The sequence below is a fragment of the Aptenodytes forsteri genome, unplaced genomic scaffold (genome assembly GCF_000699145.1).
Source record: "Aptenodytes forsteri isolate BGI_AS27 unplaced genomic scaffold, ASM69914v1 Scaffold289, whole genome shotgun sequence".
NCBI lineage: Eukaryota > Metazoa > Chordata > Aves > Sphenisciformes > Spheniscidae > Aptenodytes > Aptenodytes forsteri.
In genome coordinates, this window is record NW_008795025.1 from 1,759,554 (window position 1) to 1,775,147 (window position 15,594).

Genomic DNA, 15,594 nt, shown 5'->3' on the forward strand with positions numbered 1-15,594 from the left:
TAATCTCGTAGCACATTCTACCTTTGTTCAGCAACATCTCAGCAGTAAATTAGGTATCACCCAAAACATGTAAATATTCACTAGCACTCCTAAATCCCATTCATTTCTGTTAAAAGCAACCAACCAAACAAAATTTCATGTGAAATCATATTAATACAGTTTCATGGTTGCCTGCTAGTATTTGTCATGTTGCCTTTTCATGCTGCAAAATACAGAAAAGTGGCACAATAAATACTGAATCCCATGGTGCCATTTTTACCATCTCCCTGGTACCTGCTTATCTAATAATTCAGTCAACTGGTTCTAATTGGGTTCGTGTATTATTCACAGCACCATAGTATCAGGGTGGAGATTTCTGTATTTTCTTTTCTTCTTTCTTGTGTTATAGCATTTCCTGTTGTGACTTACTGTAGTAGGCAATGTATATGGGGTCACTGGGGGAAGCCCAGTCTAAGAAGTCGACTATACCTCATACGTTAGCAGTAAGATCTCTATGCAATTTGTTTTTCTTTTTTTTTCTCTCTAATATAACTGTTTAGTAAGTAAGCTGTATCTGTTGCTTATACAAAGCTTACTATTTTATGTTGTGCCTTATTTGAATGAGTTAACCTTTCTTTTCCTTAGTTGTCTTGCCATTGAACTAGAATAAATGTACAAGCTATATAAACTATATCTGAGTAAAAGATGTTAATTAACATGCATATCCCTGCAGAGTGTGTTCCAAGTCTGCATTACTTACAAAGAGAAATTTGATCTTCAGACCATATATTTATGTTGTCAGCAAAATAAATACATTTGTGACATTCCTAAAGTTTATTGTGTGCTCTCAACATACTAGAGTTGCCAAACAAATGTTTTGCTGGAAGCAATCCAAAACATAAATAGCATTTTAATTCTCCTTTAGAGTTTGTAACCCCAATTACCCTCTATAGCTCCTTTGAAAGAGTGTGCAACTGAACACATAATTATGAAACACTTTTGAATTACGAAACAATGTCAAATTAACTTCAGTTGAATAGCTAACCTCTCTTTAAAAAAAGGAAAAATCAGTTATTAGAAAGCTTGAACAGATTAGCTGGTTCTCCTGATGGCATGTCGTGTGAGTCTTTAACTTCTCAGACCTTAAGGAGGTGCTCAGTTGACTTTTCACGTATATCTTCTTTACCTGGTGCTGAACTTTAGAGAGTATTGTCTCAATAGCTTCACTTTTTCCTCCTACATGTCCTGCATATCTAGAAGCAAAACCACAGATAAGTACACTAATATTAACTGAATTTTCCATATATTTTTGAAGAGATTAACTTTCTTTTATTTGTGAAAATGATGCAGAGGGCATTGCCGTATAACCAGAGGAAGGTCTGTCAGGTGGTCTGGGTTGAAGAGGGAGAGATGCTAGTATTTAATATAGCCTACCTTCTCACAAGGCTTCTGTTGTTAAAGAAGGGCTTTAAAACAGGAGATAAATTCCAAAGTTGTCCCCTATGCAAATGTTGTCCAGATACTACATGATTAAATTGTTTGGCCTAACTCTTCTGCAAGCTCCACACTATGCTGTTGAGCTTTGCCAGTAGCAAGTGTTAGTTTGTTGCCCTCTTAACTCCCTTTTCTAGTCTCTGGGTAGATTTTCTGGGTCAAATGGATAGCTATGCCTCCTCCCTTCCAAAGGAAGCCACAAGCATCCTTTCTGTCACAGAGAGCTCATTGAGTGATCCTGAGATCTCAGGATCTGAGAATCTGAATCCTACAAAATCAGATCTTTATCATTCTCTATTTGTTCTTTGTTCCCAATCTTCTTTTCAGGCCTTTTTGAAAGTCATCTTGTTTCAAAGTGCAGAGGGACTCAAAGTGAGGATTCCTCAAAGAGGAATTCTATCTGCAGGAGGAATCTTGGCCTCAGAGAGAGTTAAGGGACTGTGAAAATCTCTCACTAGAAGAGAGTTAACATAATAAGATTTCCACTTATTTTAAGCCAGCCTTAATTTCAGTGCACATGTATCATTTCCAGTTGAAGTGTTTCATTTTTTACAGTCTTGTGAGATATAGTTTCACTGTTTTGCCCATGAGAATGTGACCTACAATCTCTGTGGGAAATTATGGTCTTTTGACGTATAATTCAAGTAAGCGGATGCTTCTATGAAGGGCAATCTTAAATATTAAATGGTTAAAGAGTTAAATGGTGACGTACTGGATGGTGAGTGTTCATCCCAGCACTATCATCCCAGTAAGTATGAAGGGCTGTTCTGCAAAACTATGCTCTTTCTTCTTGAGTAAGTGCTGTCCTATGGAGTCTTTGTAAAGCAGAGAATGGTCAGTGTGGCAGTCAGCAGGAGCCATAAGGAGGCTCTATGATAGCACAAACTCTAAAATTTTCCCTTTCCTGACCCTTATCTTACCATCTTGACTGCAGAATAGTTGAGTTGTCTGCTTTGAGATGGGCTTGTTCCTTCTCCAAAACTCCTGAGCTTAATGAGATCTGTTAAAATACTCTAGGCCTCTACACAAGCTTAAGAGGGTTCCTAAATAGTACCTGTTGGAAAAAAGAAGATGCTGTGCAGATGCTTAACTAGGCAGATAAGCCTCTAAGACAGGCTGTCATAGAAACTGCTGGCCTTCTCCAAAAGCCTAGTTAAAAGCTCCTTGGAGGAGGATATCCACATGCCTCATTTCTGGGATCCTTGCCTGTGGGCCTAATGTCTGCGAGCTGTGCAGGCTGCACGCTCCTCCTCCATTTACTCAGTAGCAGCAAAGCCTCTCAGGTTGAAAAGCAAGAGAGTGGCCGTATAATTGAGAAGCGATATGGCATGTTGATAAGCCCATAACCATTCCTGTGCTCTTACAACAGTTCTTGTTTAGTAATATTGTATATTTTCAGTTTTGACTGTTGTATATAAAACCCACAAGTGTTTAGGTAATTGTGAACAACCTTCATATTTGCAATTTTTTTAAATATTAAGATGAGATCTGCATGATATTAAAGCATTTATTTTCAAATGCCTAGTTAAACATGTGACCTTTGGTTTTAAAAAGTAATTATCCAAAGCTTATTTAATATGGGCTCCCTTCTTTTTCCCCCTGTGGATGATTTGTGTGTACTTTCATGTTTCCATTATGAAATTGCTGGAGGGATATTGCTAGCAATGATTTATATGTCTGGTGCACATTGGTATTTTTGGTCCTTCTTCTAAATAGATGGAGAAGTTTAAGCTGAATCTTATAAATCAGTGTGTGGTAAATGAAGTAGGATTTTAAATAAGAGATTGTGGAAAAATGAGCTGAGCCTTCTTTATCATAATCATTAAACTTGGCTATGTCAGAATAGTCTTGCATGCATTAGGAAAAAATAACTCAAGTATGTAGATCAGTGGTTATAAAATGTGTTGTTAAAATGGGTGGGTAAAGGCCATGCATTTGAAATCTAAAGCATCTTGCTGTAAATCCAAACATGAGTAGAAGCCTTACTGTAGATTGCCAGATGCCACCTCCAATTCACTCAGTTGTCAAGGGGTATATTAGTCCTTCAGGTCCAGCAAGTCCAAGCTTGTAAGCATGAAACTGCAGCAATTGATGCCTCGGGTCTAAAATACTGCCTTGACTGGGGAGTTACCTCTGCCTTTGAGGAAAGAGGAAGGTGGAGGTTGTTTTCTGTTTCCAGGAGTAGTGGAGTGCCGCTCAGGACAGCTGTATACAAAGGTTTTAAGTCCTTTTGGTGTTCGGATTTTAGGGTGCTTCTGTGTTGAACAGGTTATCACAAGTAACATGAGGGAGTCTGTGAGCTGCCCCTTGCCCAGTGGGGCTAGAAGAAGAGCTGGGGATTCTCAAGGCAGGAGGAAACCTATTTCTGCTGCGTTTGCTATCCATGTGAAGAGTGATCATATAAGAGGAGTACCAGGAGAGAGTTTGATTAGTTTGAATTCAGGAACAATATGAGTTTCAGGCAAATCAGAAAAAAAATTATTTAAAAAATAAATGAAAACTGGGTTGGTTTTCTTTCTGGGTTGTTTTTTTTTTTTTGGTAGTTGCCAGAAAATACACGGGACACTAATTCCTCAGTAATCCAACAATTAGACATAATACTTCTACTCATAAAATAACAAAATCTGATCAATCAGTTAGTTAAGAAGAAAACACAATGTTTGTGATGGCTTGTAGTTATGCCTCTCATTTATAGATTGTATGTTCACATCAAATCCTCTCTGTTACGAAATAAAAGTTGTAATGTCATGACTGTGTGGAATGAACTATTGACTTCAGATTGATATTTGGAATAAAACTGAGAGTACTATGAACTTACTTTACTGCTGCTGGTGCTCTAGTATTATCAGTGTCATGACTGAAATTCACAGCCAGACATTTTTTCTATTAAAAAGTATAAAAAGCAAAATAACTGCTGTTGTACTTGAAATATTTGTTATCCCATTTTGAAGAAGGGTTCCTATTAATGAAGCAAGGTTCAGTCCTGCTACAATTGTGACCTCTAGTGGAAAAAGTCAGTTTGTTATCATAATGATTATGCATCGAATTGCAAAGTAATTCACAGAGTGTTGCAATATTCATTATGTCTAATGTTGTAGCATTTCCAAGACTCATTAATGGTAAAATCCCTTCAAGGCACCATACTATCCATGTAAAAAAAATAGAATTTCTTCCCAAGAATGCCTGTGAAAAGTCTCTGCAGATTTTTATAAAAGCTAATTTTTATAGAAATATGGTTTCAGGCTTTCAGGAAGAGGCTTGGAAAAATACTCAATTGCAGAAGCAGAAATTTCTTGGAGAAGGTTCCCTTATAAAAAGTCCTGTTGTTATCCCACAACAATATGTATTGCAGTGGCAGTATTGCTTGTGTGCAAATCTGTTGACGCCTTTTTAGATATCAGCTCTGAAAGACATTACAAGACAAGATTTATCATGCCATTAAACAAGCAGGCAAGAAGATTTGTAAAATATAATCTAGGAAAACAGCCTGAACACAAAGTACATAGTACAGCAAATGAGAATTGCATATGGTATTTTTCATATTTGGATGAACACAAAGCTATTTATAATCTTAAATAATCAAGATATGTAGGCTACAGACAGGAGAGTCTCTTCCATCAGTAGAGGCAATGTGTGCACTGCCAGCAAGGCTGTCGTCTCGTGTCCTCTGGCCTGAGCTGCCCCTGGCTAGTTTTCCAAGCAGGACCCCAAGAGTAGTTTCAGTTAGGCTGCTCCAAAGGAGCCTCATTCAGGGTATGTGTTCACCTTTCCCCAGGGAAAATCTCGAGGTCTTGATTGTCAAAATAAGATGTTGAACAAAAGCAGAGGAGTAATATTTCTTATTTTTGTATACAATGTAAGTGGAAATGTAGCCTTTTTCACCCCTCTATAGTCAGTGGAGTGGTTTTTACTTTCTTTGATTTTCAAATAATCGGACATTGTCGTCGTATTATTCACTGAATGAATGTCTGTACACTTGTATTCCCAGCTTTTGCAAACCAGAAAGCAGACTATTTGATACAGACATCAATTTGCTTACCTATGAAATAGTTTTGATTTTGGCTGATAACAGAAAAAAGGTATATTTTGTACTTGTGGAATTTTGTTTTGTTTTGTTTTTTTACAGTTTGAGCATGAAAGATTGTACATGATTAATCACAGCTAAGCTCAGTTACTTGGCAGAAATCCTATCAACTAGAATATTTATTACATTTTCTTCATACCCTGCTTGTTACAATATTCTGCACTGTTAATGAAAACCAGCATTGACAGATACTGAAACGATGGAGGGATATCTTGTCACATCCATAGCACCTGACAAATTGAACAGTGAGATTCCAAAAGCTCCAAAGAGCCATCATCTTCCCCAGCTGGGAGTTTGGAAACTGCCTTGGGGCGTTAATGATGAACTTTGAAGGGTAGCAGGGAAAAGGGAAGCATTCCCTAGAGATTTGCAGCATCTAGTTATGATGCTACTTAGTAATGGAAAGGAGAGATTTGTGTGCTGGGACTGACTGAAGTCTTTTTGTTCTTATTTTCAGGGTATGAACATAATCTTCCATGTGGCCTTGGCTCTCTTAAAGGTAGGTCATTGATCAGAAGTTTGTTTTTTTCTATTTTATTAAACTGTATGGATGTGGTGGGTTGACCCTGGCTGAATGCCAGGTGCCCACCAAAGCCGCTCTATCACTCCCCTCCTCAGCTGGACAGGGGAGAGAAAATATAACAAAAGGCTTGTGGGTCAAGATAAGGACAGGGAGATCACTCACCAATTACCATCACGGGCAAAACAGACTCGACTTGGGGAAATTAGTTTCATTTATTAACAATCAAATAGGATAGTGAGAAATAAACCCAAATCTTTAAAACACCTTCCCCCCACCCTTCTCTTCTTCCCGAGCTTAACTTCACTCCCCATTTTTTCTACCTCCCCCCGCCAGCAGCACAGGGGGACAGGGAGTGGGGGTTGTGGTCAGTTCATCACACATTGACTCTGCCGCTCCTTCCTCCTCACACTCTTCCCCTACTCCAGCGCAGGATCTCTTCCACAAGAGACAGTCCTTCACTAACTTCTCCAGTGTGCGTCTTTCCCACGGGCTGTGGTTCTTCATGAACTGCTCCAGCATGGGTCCTTTCCACTGGGTGCTTCCCGAGAACTTCACTCCCCATTTTTTCTACCTCCCCCCCCATTTTCTCCCCCCCCCCGCCAGCAGCACAGGGGGACAGGGAGTGGGGGTTGTGGTCAGTTCACAACACATTGTCTCTGCTACTCCTTCCTCCTCAGGGGGAGAACTCCTCACACTCTTGCCATGCTCCAGCGTGGGGTCCCTCCCATGGGAGACAGTTCTCCACGAACTTCTCCAACGTGAGTCCTTCCCACGGGTTGCAATTCTTCACAAACCGCTCCAGCATGGGTCCCTTTCATGGGGTGCAGTCCTTCAGGAACAGACTGCTCCAGTGTGGGTCCCCCATGGGGTCATAAGTCCTGCCAGCAAACCTGCTCCAGCGTGGTCTTCCCACGGTGTCAGCAGGTTTTTCTTTCCCCGTTCTTAAATATGTTATCACAGAGGCGCTACCACCATCACCGATGGGCTCGGCCTTGGCCAGCAGTGGGTCCATTTTGGAGCCAGCTGGCATTGGCTCTATTGGACATAGGGGAAGCTTCTAGCAGCTTCTCACAGAAGCCAGCCCTGTAGCCCCCCCACTACCAAAACCTTGCCATGCAAACCCAATACAATGGAATATTTTCTTAGCTTAATGTATCATGTCTAAGGGAACAATAATAGTGGGACTTCTGGAGGAGGGAACAGAGGAGAAATATCATCCATTTGGGTAGAGATGTCTTCAAAATTGTACTTACAGTAGATCTGTTTTTATTAAACTTAATCATGTCATAAAGTTCCTGGAACAAGGAGTGCAGTCTAAGGATTTAAATGTCTCGTGTAATTACTGTTAAGAAAACAATTCTGATTCATTTCGCAGCATATTTATTTTGTGGCTGGGTTCTTTCATATAGCTATTCAAGAAACGTGATTGAATATTATTTGGTATCAAATATATTTGTAATGTCAAGAGAGAAATGGAAGTCTCTTATAATATGGGGAACAGAACAATTGGAAATTTCAAAACATTTTCACTTGAGGTCGGGCAACTTGCGTGAAGTACTGCAGTGTAGGTATGAGATAGTATGTAGCATTATGGTAAGGAAATGTGCAAAATAACTTGTGTTTTACACTAACACAGTTAATGTGTCAAATGGTGTTGTGACTTTCTATATGAGTGTATGTATTAAATGAAGTCACCTATAAACAGGAAATTTGTTTAATGTACATTTCCAGGGAAGTGTTCCTACACAAAGCTGGATTTGTAAAAAGCGGGGAGGGAAGTGTGTGCTAAGGGAAATCTAGTAGGTTATGGCACGATAGATAGTAAAAGAAATGAAAGCAAGCATCCGAGTGACACCCAACAGGTATGCTTCTGTAGTAGTAGGAACAGGTTCTGGAAAGAGGTAGAGATACCAGCTTATGGATCTTAAAACTGAAGAAGAAAGAAAAGGAGGAGTACTTGCACGGAGCTGAAAATGGCTGTCAGTGTTTTCAGGAAAGGAGAACTTGGTTCAGTTCAGTTATGAAGGATGGCTTTGAGACTGTGGGTATACACCCAGCGGTCTGTTTCCTTACGTTTCCTGCTGCTGATAGTGGGAATGGTTGAACTGAGGTTAGCAGCAGAACAACTGTTTAAAAAATGTGATGATGTTGGAAAGGACTAAAATCCTTAACTCACGGATATCATACTGCAAATAAGGAAATTTTTTGTGTTGAATAATTAGCCCAATTTCTTTTAACAGAAAGTGCTCAGTCTTTTAATTTTATATATATTCCACAACACACTGCTTATCCAATTGAACATTTCTCTTTGGCTGCTCCAGAAGAGGAAAATTCAAGAAAGTATTTTGTCAGTCTTATTATAACTGTTTTCTAAGTTTAAGAGTTTTAAGAGTTGGTTTTAATTCTGCTTATAGCAGTTCTTATATATATATATATATTTATTATATATATATGCATGCAGTATGCTGTATCTGCCTGTTCTGGCAATAATAGGGTCTAAATGGTAAGGGAGGTGTTATCCTGAGAAAGTATATCTATATTGCAGCCAAAAACAAGTACAAAGAAAATACAGGTAAGTAAGATAAGATTCTAAGTCAGAAACACTCACATAAGAGCACAGTTCCATAGTGGTACCAAGATGGAGCTGGTGATTATATACAATTGAATTAGTATATGATTTGCTTTCAGCAGGAATTGCTGTTCTATTAGGGAAGAAAATAATTTTGTACTCTGAGACCTGAGGTAATTTTTTTTCCTATTCAAATGTGTTCATAATCTCTCCTAATGATTAGAAACTAAGTGGTTTAGCATACCGGTCCTTTGAAGTTACAGAAACTGACTGTGCATGCTGCAGAACAACCACTTTAAAAACTATGTGTTTCTAAGGTCTTGTTTCTCTCTGATTCTGAAGTGAATGAAAACAACTCCTAAGGATTTGTTCTTTGGTAAAACAGAGCGATTATTCTCTCATCCAGAATCTTTTGGATTATTTTTAATTTGGAGGAGGGAATCCTTCATCAGTGGAATATCCGAGTCTTTACTGTGTAAATGCCATTTTCCTCACTTCCTTGTGAGGCATGTGCCTCATGATCCCTCATTAAATAGCAACAGAATAGAAGCTTTTATCTTGAACTCCCTTATATTCAGTGCAGTTTCTCACTGTTACAACCAGCTGCTAGTATTCAAAGTGAATGCTTGTTAGTTTTGAAATGACTGTACTACTTCTGTGACCAATTACCCGAGACATCTTGATGCAGTAATCTTTGGAAAATAAACATGTATTTAAGACACGAGGAGAATCCTTTCCCTTTCCTCTTCCCACATTCTGAGTATGATTGTAGCAATGAACAGCTAGAGGATTAAAGCTCTTTAGCTATGCAGGCCGTCATTTGTAATACGGCATTAATCTGATTTCTTACTGAAGGAAAAGCACAGTCCTTTTTTTTTCTGTAGCACCCAAATGTTATGCTTTCTGATGCATGTCAGTACTTTTTGTGTACTCCACAGTATACGCATCTGTCAGGCTCGCCAGCTGGTGGCAGTATTTTACAGTTTGACATTAATAATTTAGTTACGTCATGTAGAGACTGCACCTGAATTAACATTTAGTAAGCTGAGCTGATAAAAAATCAAATCTCTCTCCTTTCATTTTCTGAGCATCAGAAAATACAGGGAAGCACTGGGGCGTGAAAAGAACTCCAGTGTTGAAAAAGGCAGCGTAGAAAACTGTGGTTTAGAACAACTCAACAAACAACATTGATATTTTCATTTTTAAAATCCCAGTTAAGACCATTAATTGAGAATGACAGAGGAAAATGTATCATTCCAGTGCCAGCATGCTTTCCGATCCCTTTTGTCATCAACTCGTTAGTTTCTTTCTTGGAAATTACAAAGTAAACATTAAAATCTTCACATATACCAAGAAAAAAATATCAATAATAAGCTTTCTTTCATATTTTAACATTTCAGTAATTATTTCCTTAATCTTCTCTTTCTGATCTTGCTACCTTAGCAAAAACGGCTAAATGCATACTTTATTTTGGAATTAGCAAACTGAGACAAGTATTAAAATATGTGATTGTGGAGAAATCAGGCTCTAGATTAACTACTGTTGTAGTTGCTAACTACTGAAAAGGCAGGGAAGAGTACACGTTAACTGGAAATGCAAGAATGAACCACAGGGTTTTAAAATAGATCCATATCCAAACTTTCTTTTTGAGGGTTCATCTACTCACGGAGTGTGATTCATAACAGCACTTAAGGTCAACACTTAGGTTATTGAACTTTCATCTGGGTGACCGTTAAAAACATGTTGCTTAATGCCAGAGGAAAGCCAGTTTTGATCAGGAAGGTGTATAATATTCAAATTGAAATGGGTAGAAAATAGTGAGAAACAATAATGTATTTGTTACTGCTTATGTTTCCCAGACAGTGCATTTTAGAGAGATTCACTTCAGTACATATATTATCTTAAAACCAGTACTTTTATATATTGTTCCTTGAACTCGGGTGAATGTGAGCAGCATTTCTAATGGTGCTTATGAGTTCTTACACTCCTCACTGCATGTTATCAAGTGATAACTGTATATTACACAAACAAGACAGTTGTAATTCTTGGTTATTTCTGTTGCCACCTTTCAGTCTCAACGCTGTTTGTGTCAGTCTGTGCCCAACAGATTAGGGAGAAGCATACCAGTTCCAATGGCAGGGACAGCAGATGATGCTATTAATTCAAGTAGTTGATACAGAGGCTCCCTAGATTTAAAAAAACAAAAAGGTGTCAAAATTACCTTGGCTAAGGAGGGTTATTTGTTATCTTTATATCATTCTGTATCTGGAGTGAAAAAGACCTCCTGGGCCAAAGAAATGCTCCTCTGCTATATTATGCCATTATGTGACATGGCATCCATTTCATAAACTAGTAACAGCAGCAATATCGCTGGTGGAAGGCCATTTCTAATTCCGGTTTAGATTTATTACTGATCATTTTACACTCCTCTACTCTTATATCAGCATTGTCCTTTATCTTAAATAGTCCCCTTCCAGCGACACTCACGCTAGTGTTTATCACCTTGAAGTATTTATAGATACCATTCATATTGTTTACTGAATAAACCAATACTCTTAGTTGTCTTGAACGCTAGACCATCTTAGTAGTTTTCTTCTGCATCTCCTCAATTCTGTATTAATCTTTTTAGAGGTGATGATGACTGGATCTTTAAGAGAGGTCATACTATCTTTTTTGTATTAGTGTTGTATTTCCTTACTTCTAAAAAATCTACTTTATCTGATAACTATGAGGATTGTATTGTTCTCTTATGTTTATATGGAATAGTATTGATGACTAACCAGGGAGTTCCACAAATACTATTTCACCACCTTAGATGTGGATTTGTGTAAGAGCACAAATTTTGAATAAAATTATGCTGTACTTCTGTATACATTTACATTTCATTTCTTAATGAACATATAGTGAATTGTAGGTTTTCTTTTTTCACTTTCAAGACATTATGTTCTTTGGATAGACATCTGACCTAACCTGTCTCAGATTTTGTCCATCATTTATCTCCTGAATTACCACTTGCACCAACCCAGAACTTTAAAATCAGATCTGACATTTTGTTCTGTGTTAAAGGCATAGCGCAAAAATTTATGCTCATGAGAAGTGGACATACCCAAAGATAGCCAGAGCAGTCATCCATTTTTGTGCACCTTAGGTCCTGCTGTTCATGGGTAAGTTATATCTATTCCTTCAGGGAGCTGTGTGGCTTGCAGTGTAAACCAAAGTGGCCAGTGTGACATCCCTTGAGATTATGCCTCCCTTTATCACCTGCTTCTGAAATTATCACTTGCCGCTATCTAGTCTGGGGCATTAGTGTTTAAAAAGTAGCATAGTCTTTTAAGAAAACAAACAAAGAAAAAGCCAAAGGGTTCAAGTCATAACAGCAAGTAATGAAATAAGTTTTATCAGTCAAATGAAAACAAGCAGCATAAGAGGAACAGTTAAGTTGAACAACTGAACTCTTCCATATCTAACTGAAATAAGATACTGATATTTTGTATAATCTTACTAGCTAAACATCCAAGGATGTCAATAAAGACTGGACAGGTGCTTATTTTAGGTAAAACTTGCATATTGTCAATGCAGATAATGAAAAAATGTGAATTGCCTTTCAGTTGGGGGTGAAATTGTGACAATTATAACTTTTTGAGAGGTATCACATGAAAAGTGCACTTGAGTGTGTAGGCAACAGAGCTTAGGCCATGTCTCCAAGAGATAAAACAGCTATTTCATTCTCTCTCTGCATACCGTCACTCTTACTTTGCATTTTCAGTGACTTGAGGAGCCTGAACTGATTTTTAAATTAGCACTGCTTTAAGCCGGAGGTTGGATGAAGTGACATAGAGGGTTCCCTTCCAACCTAAACTGGTTTTGATTCTAGGCGATCTGGTTTAGTCCACTCTGTAAGTGCAGTAAATCCTCAAAAGGCTTTTTTCAAGATAAAAAAGAAGTGTCCACATTAGAATCTAAGACAAAATAGATGTTGCCCTTTATACCAAATTTTTTATAGCTTCTTTATGTAGCTGATCCCAGGATCAGCCCCGAAGCTTCTGGTGCAGAAGTGGATCCTGACTCTTTGGTGCTAGAGATCAGAGCCGACTGTTCTTTTTTCAAGGTCTTCTCCATTAGGCAGAGGACAAGAAGTTCACTTTTTAAGAGGCTCTCAGATCACTGCTTTTATATTTCTAGTTCCTAAATCGAGGAGGTCCTTAAACTGTAGGTTTTGCTGGGCTGAAGAATTCCTCCCCCAACCCCACTCCCCCTACCACAAAAAAACAGCAGGTGGTGACTTGTTGGAGATTATATATTTAGAAAGAGAAATCTGTACCTGAAAATGTCCAGAATCAATCAACTTCCAGACTATTGATTTTCTAGCCCAAATATAACCAGTTTTCTATTTTTAATGTCCACCTTTATTTGCATGCTAAAAATCCATCCTGTCCTGACTAGTTACTTTCTCAGCTCATTTGATCTTCTCCTCACACCTAAAGTCAGTTCAATTTCTATTAGCTAAATGTTCACTGTAAATTTTTAATTTTGAGGTGTTCTCTTTGTAAAGGAGTAGAAGACTGAAAGCAGAGAAAGCATGAAATTCGTTGGACTGCATTTCTTTAGCAGCACTGAACCCTGATTTATATATTAATGCCACTTCCCCATTATACTGTTTGTTCATAATTTCTAGCTATTGGAAACTGGAGATGGTGTTTTCAGGACTACATATAGTTCTGAGATATATAGAGATATATATATATAAATTTTCTTGTGATTCTGTGGGAAATTTTTTTCTGAAGTATGTAATTGAAGTAAATAAAACCATGAAAATAGTCATTCCAGATCAGACTTGTAGGCTTATCTACCCCAGTATCTTGTTGCCAACAGTGGATACACAGGAAAGACTGTAAGAACAGGGCAATAATACTCCTTTTTTCTCTAGCAGTTTGTGTCTCGGGGACATTCTGAGAAAGTAGTCGTCTCATGTTTAATAACTCAGTATGGATTGTTATTCCATGGGTTTGTCCGGTGACTTTCTGAACACATGAAACTAGTAGCCACAGAGATTTTCTCAGCTTAATTATGGATTGTGTGAAGATGTGCTTCGTTTTGTTTGCTTTGAACCTGTCACCTATGAGTTTTATGTGAGGTTCCTGGTTCCTGTGTTGAAGGCATTTTGGACAGTTGGTACCTCTTCACTTTCTCCACGCCACTCATGATGGCGTTCTCTGTTTAGATCTCTATTCCTTTCCTGTTATTTCTTACCATTTGATTTATTTTGTTGACCTCTGCTGTGCACCGAGCTGATATTTTCATAGAACTGTCCACAGTGACTCCAAGATTCATTACTGAGTAGCTTGTCAGCTCAGAGTCTATCATTTATATGTGAAATTGATACTATTCTCCATATGCATCAATTTACATTTATCTACATTGACTTTCATTTACCATACTATTGCCCAGTCATTCTGTCTCTTACGGTCCTTCTGCAATTCTTTACTGTATGCCTCTGTCTTTAAAACCCTGGATAATTTAGTAGCATTTGCAAACACGGTCAGTTCACGATTCACCCTCTTTTCCAAGCCATTTAAGAATAGTCCCAACAAGCATGGACCCCAGCACAGATTGCTGATGTAATCTACTATGAAAATTAATTGTCTTATTGTGTTCTTCCTAATAATGATAAAGATGTAAACTTCACTAAATCCAGATTACATAGCTGTGATTAGACCTGAAGAACAGAAAGGACAAAGTAATTTCTGGTAAGGTGAGAGGTGAAGGTCTTGTTGTGGACATGATGTAATTCATATGGATTTTCACAGTTGTTCTGGTGCAGAATTTGTCTTATCCTTTTATAGGAATAAACTTGAAAGAGAACTCTCTTCTTTGTTCTTCCAGTTTTAGATTCTATTTAGCTTTTCAAAGTCAGTAATCTTTGCCACTAAAATGTTAAAGGCAATCCAATTCCTTTTTTTTTTTTTTTAAGATAAGTTGACATAGAAAAGAGAGATGTTATCATACATCGGCATTGATCAATTAGCAATTCATATAGCAATTATGAAAACGTTTAGTTTATCTCAGTACTGACCTTGCAGTACTGTGCCCCATTATGGTAAAAATTTGATATTCTTGTCAACACAAAGCACAGGATAGGAAGCGAGACTAGCAGTGCTTTTGCAGGAAGGACGGGGCAGAGGGAGGACATGGAAAAGGCTGGGCCGCTTGCACAGGGAGAATGTGGGCAGGCAGAGGAAGCGGAGAGGGAGAAAGAAATCTATAGTGCTCACATAGGGTTGTAGGTTTAAAATTATGCAAGGTGGGCAGGTTGCCAGTTTTTACAGCAAGTTGTCATGCCTTGTTAAACATGCAAGTGAGAACACTGTTATCTGGGAACTAAACCAGTATGAACACCTAAAACTAACACGTTTGTGTTCAGGCTTTGTGCACTCTTGGCAAAATATTAAAGATAGAATCTGCACTATCATGATGACACATACTTTTTTGCCCATAGCAAACAGTCCAAGAAGCACAAAGCTCTCACTTTGACCATCATAAAATAGTAGATAGAAACCCATCGTTTTCCTTGGAATCCCATGTGCCTTCCCCAAATATTTTCTCAGTTTTTATATACATACGTGTGTGTGTATATATGTATGTTCCATAAAAAGGGGGTCACCTCTACTTTGGCATATTTTAAAGTACAGAGTTTTATAAAGGACCCCCCATAAAGATCCTTGGTATCTTGTTACAAAATTCAGAAAATACAAATAATTTCAAGTCATATTCTATATTATTTTATTTGCTTTGAGAATATTTTGCCATTAGTCACTTCATCTGAGTTCAGTGGACATCAGCTATATGTGTCTGAGTGGATCTTAACTGTATCAATACCATGTGAGCAAACAGACATTTCATGGATAGGAAGGCCAGAAACAGAATTTAACTGTACTTAAAAGACCA

At 38.1% G+C, this 15,594-nt stretch overlaps 1 protein-coding gene across 1 annotated transcript in view; it reads left to right on the forward strand.

Moving 5' to 3' along the window:
- The window catches only part of RABGAP1L (RAB GTPase activating protein 1 like), a 239,104-nt gene that overhangs the window by 144,318 nt on the left and 79,192 nt on the right, over nt 1–15,594 (forward strand). Inside the window, 1 exon segment of the mRNA XM_009275856.2 lies at nt 6,015–6,056. Coding sequence (XP_009274131.1) covers nt 6,015–6,056 — 42 coding nt within the window.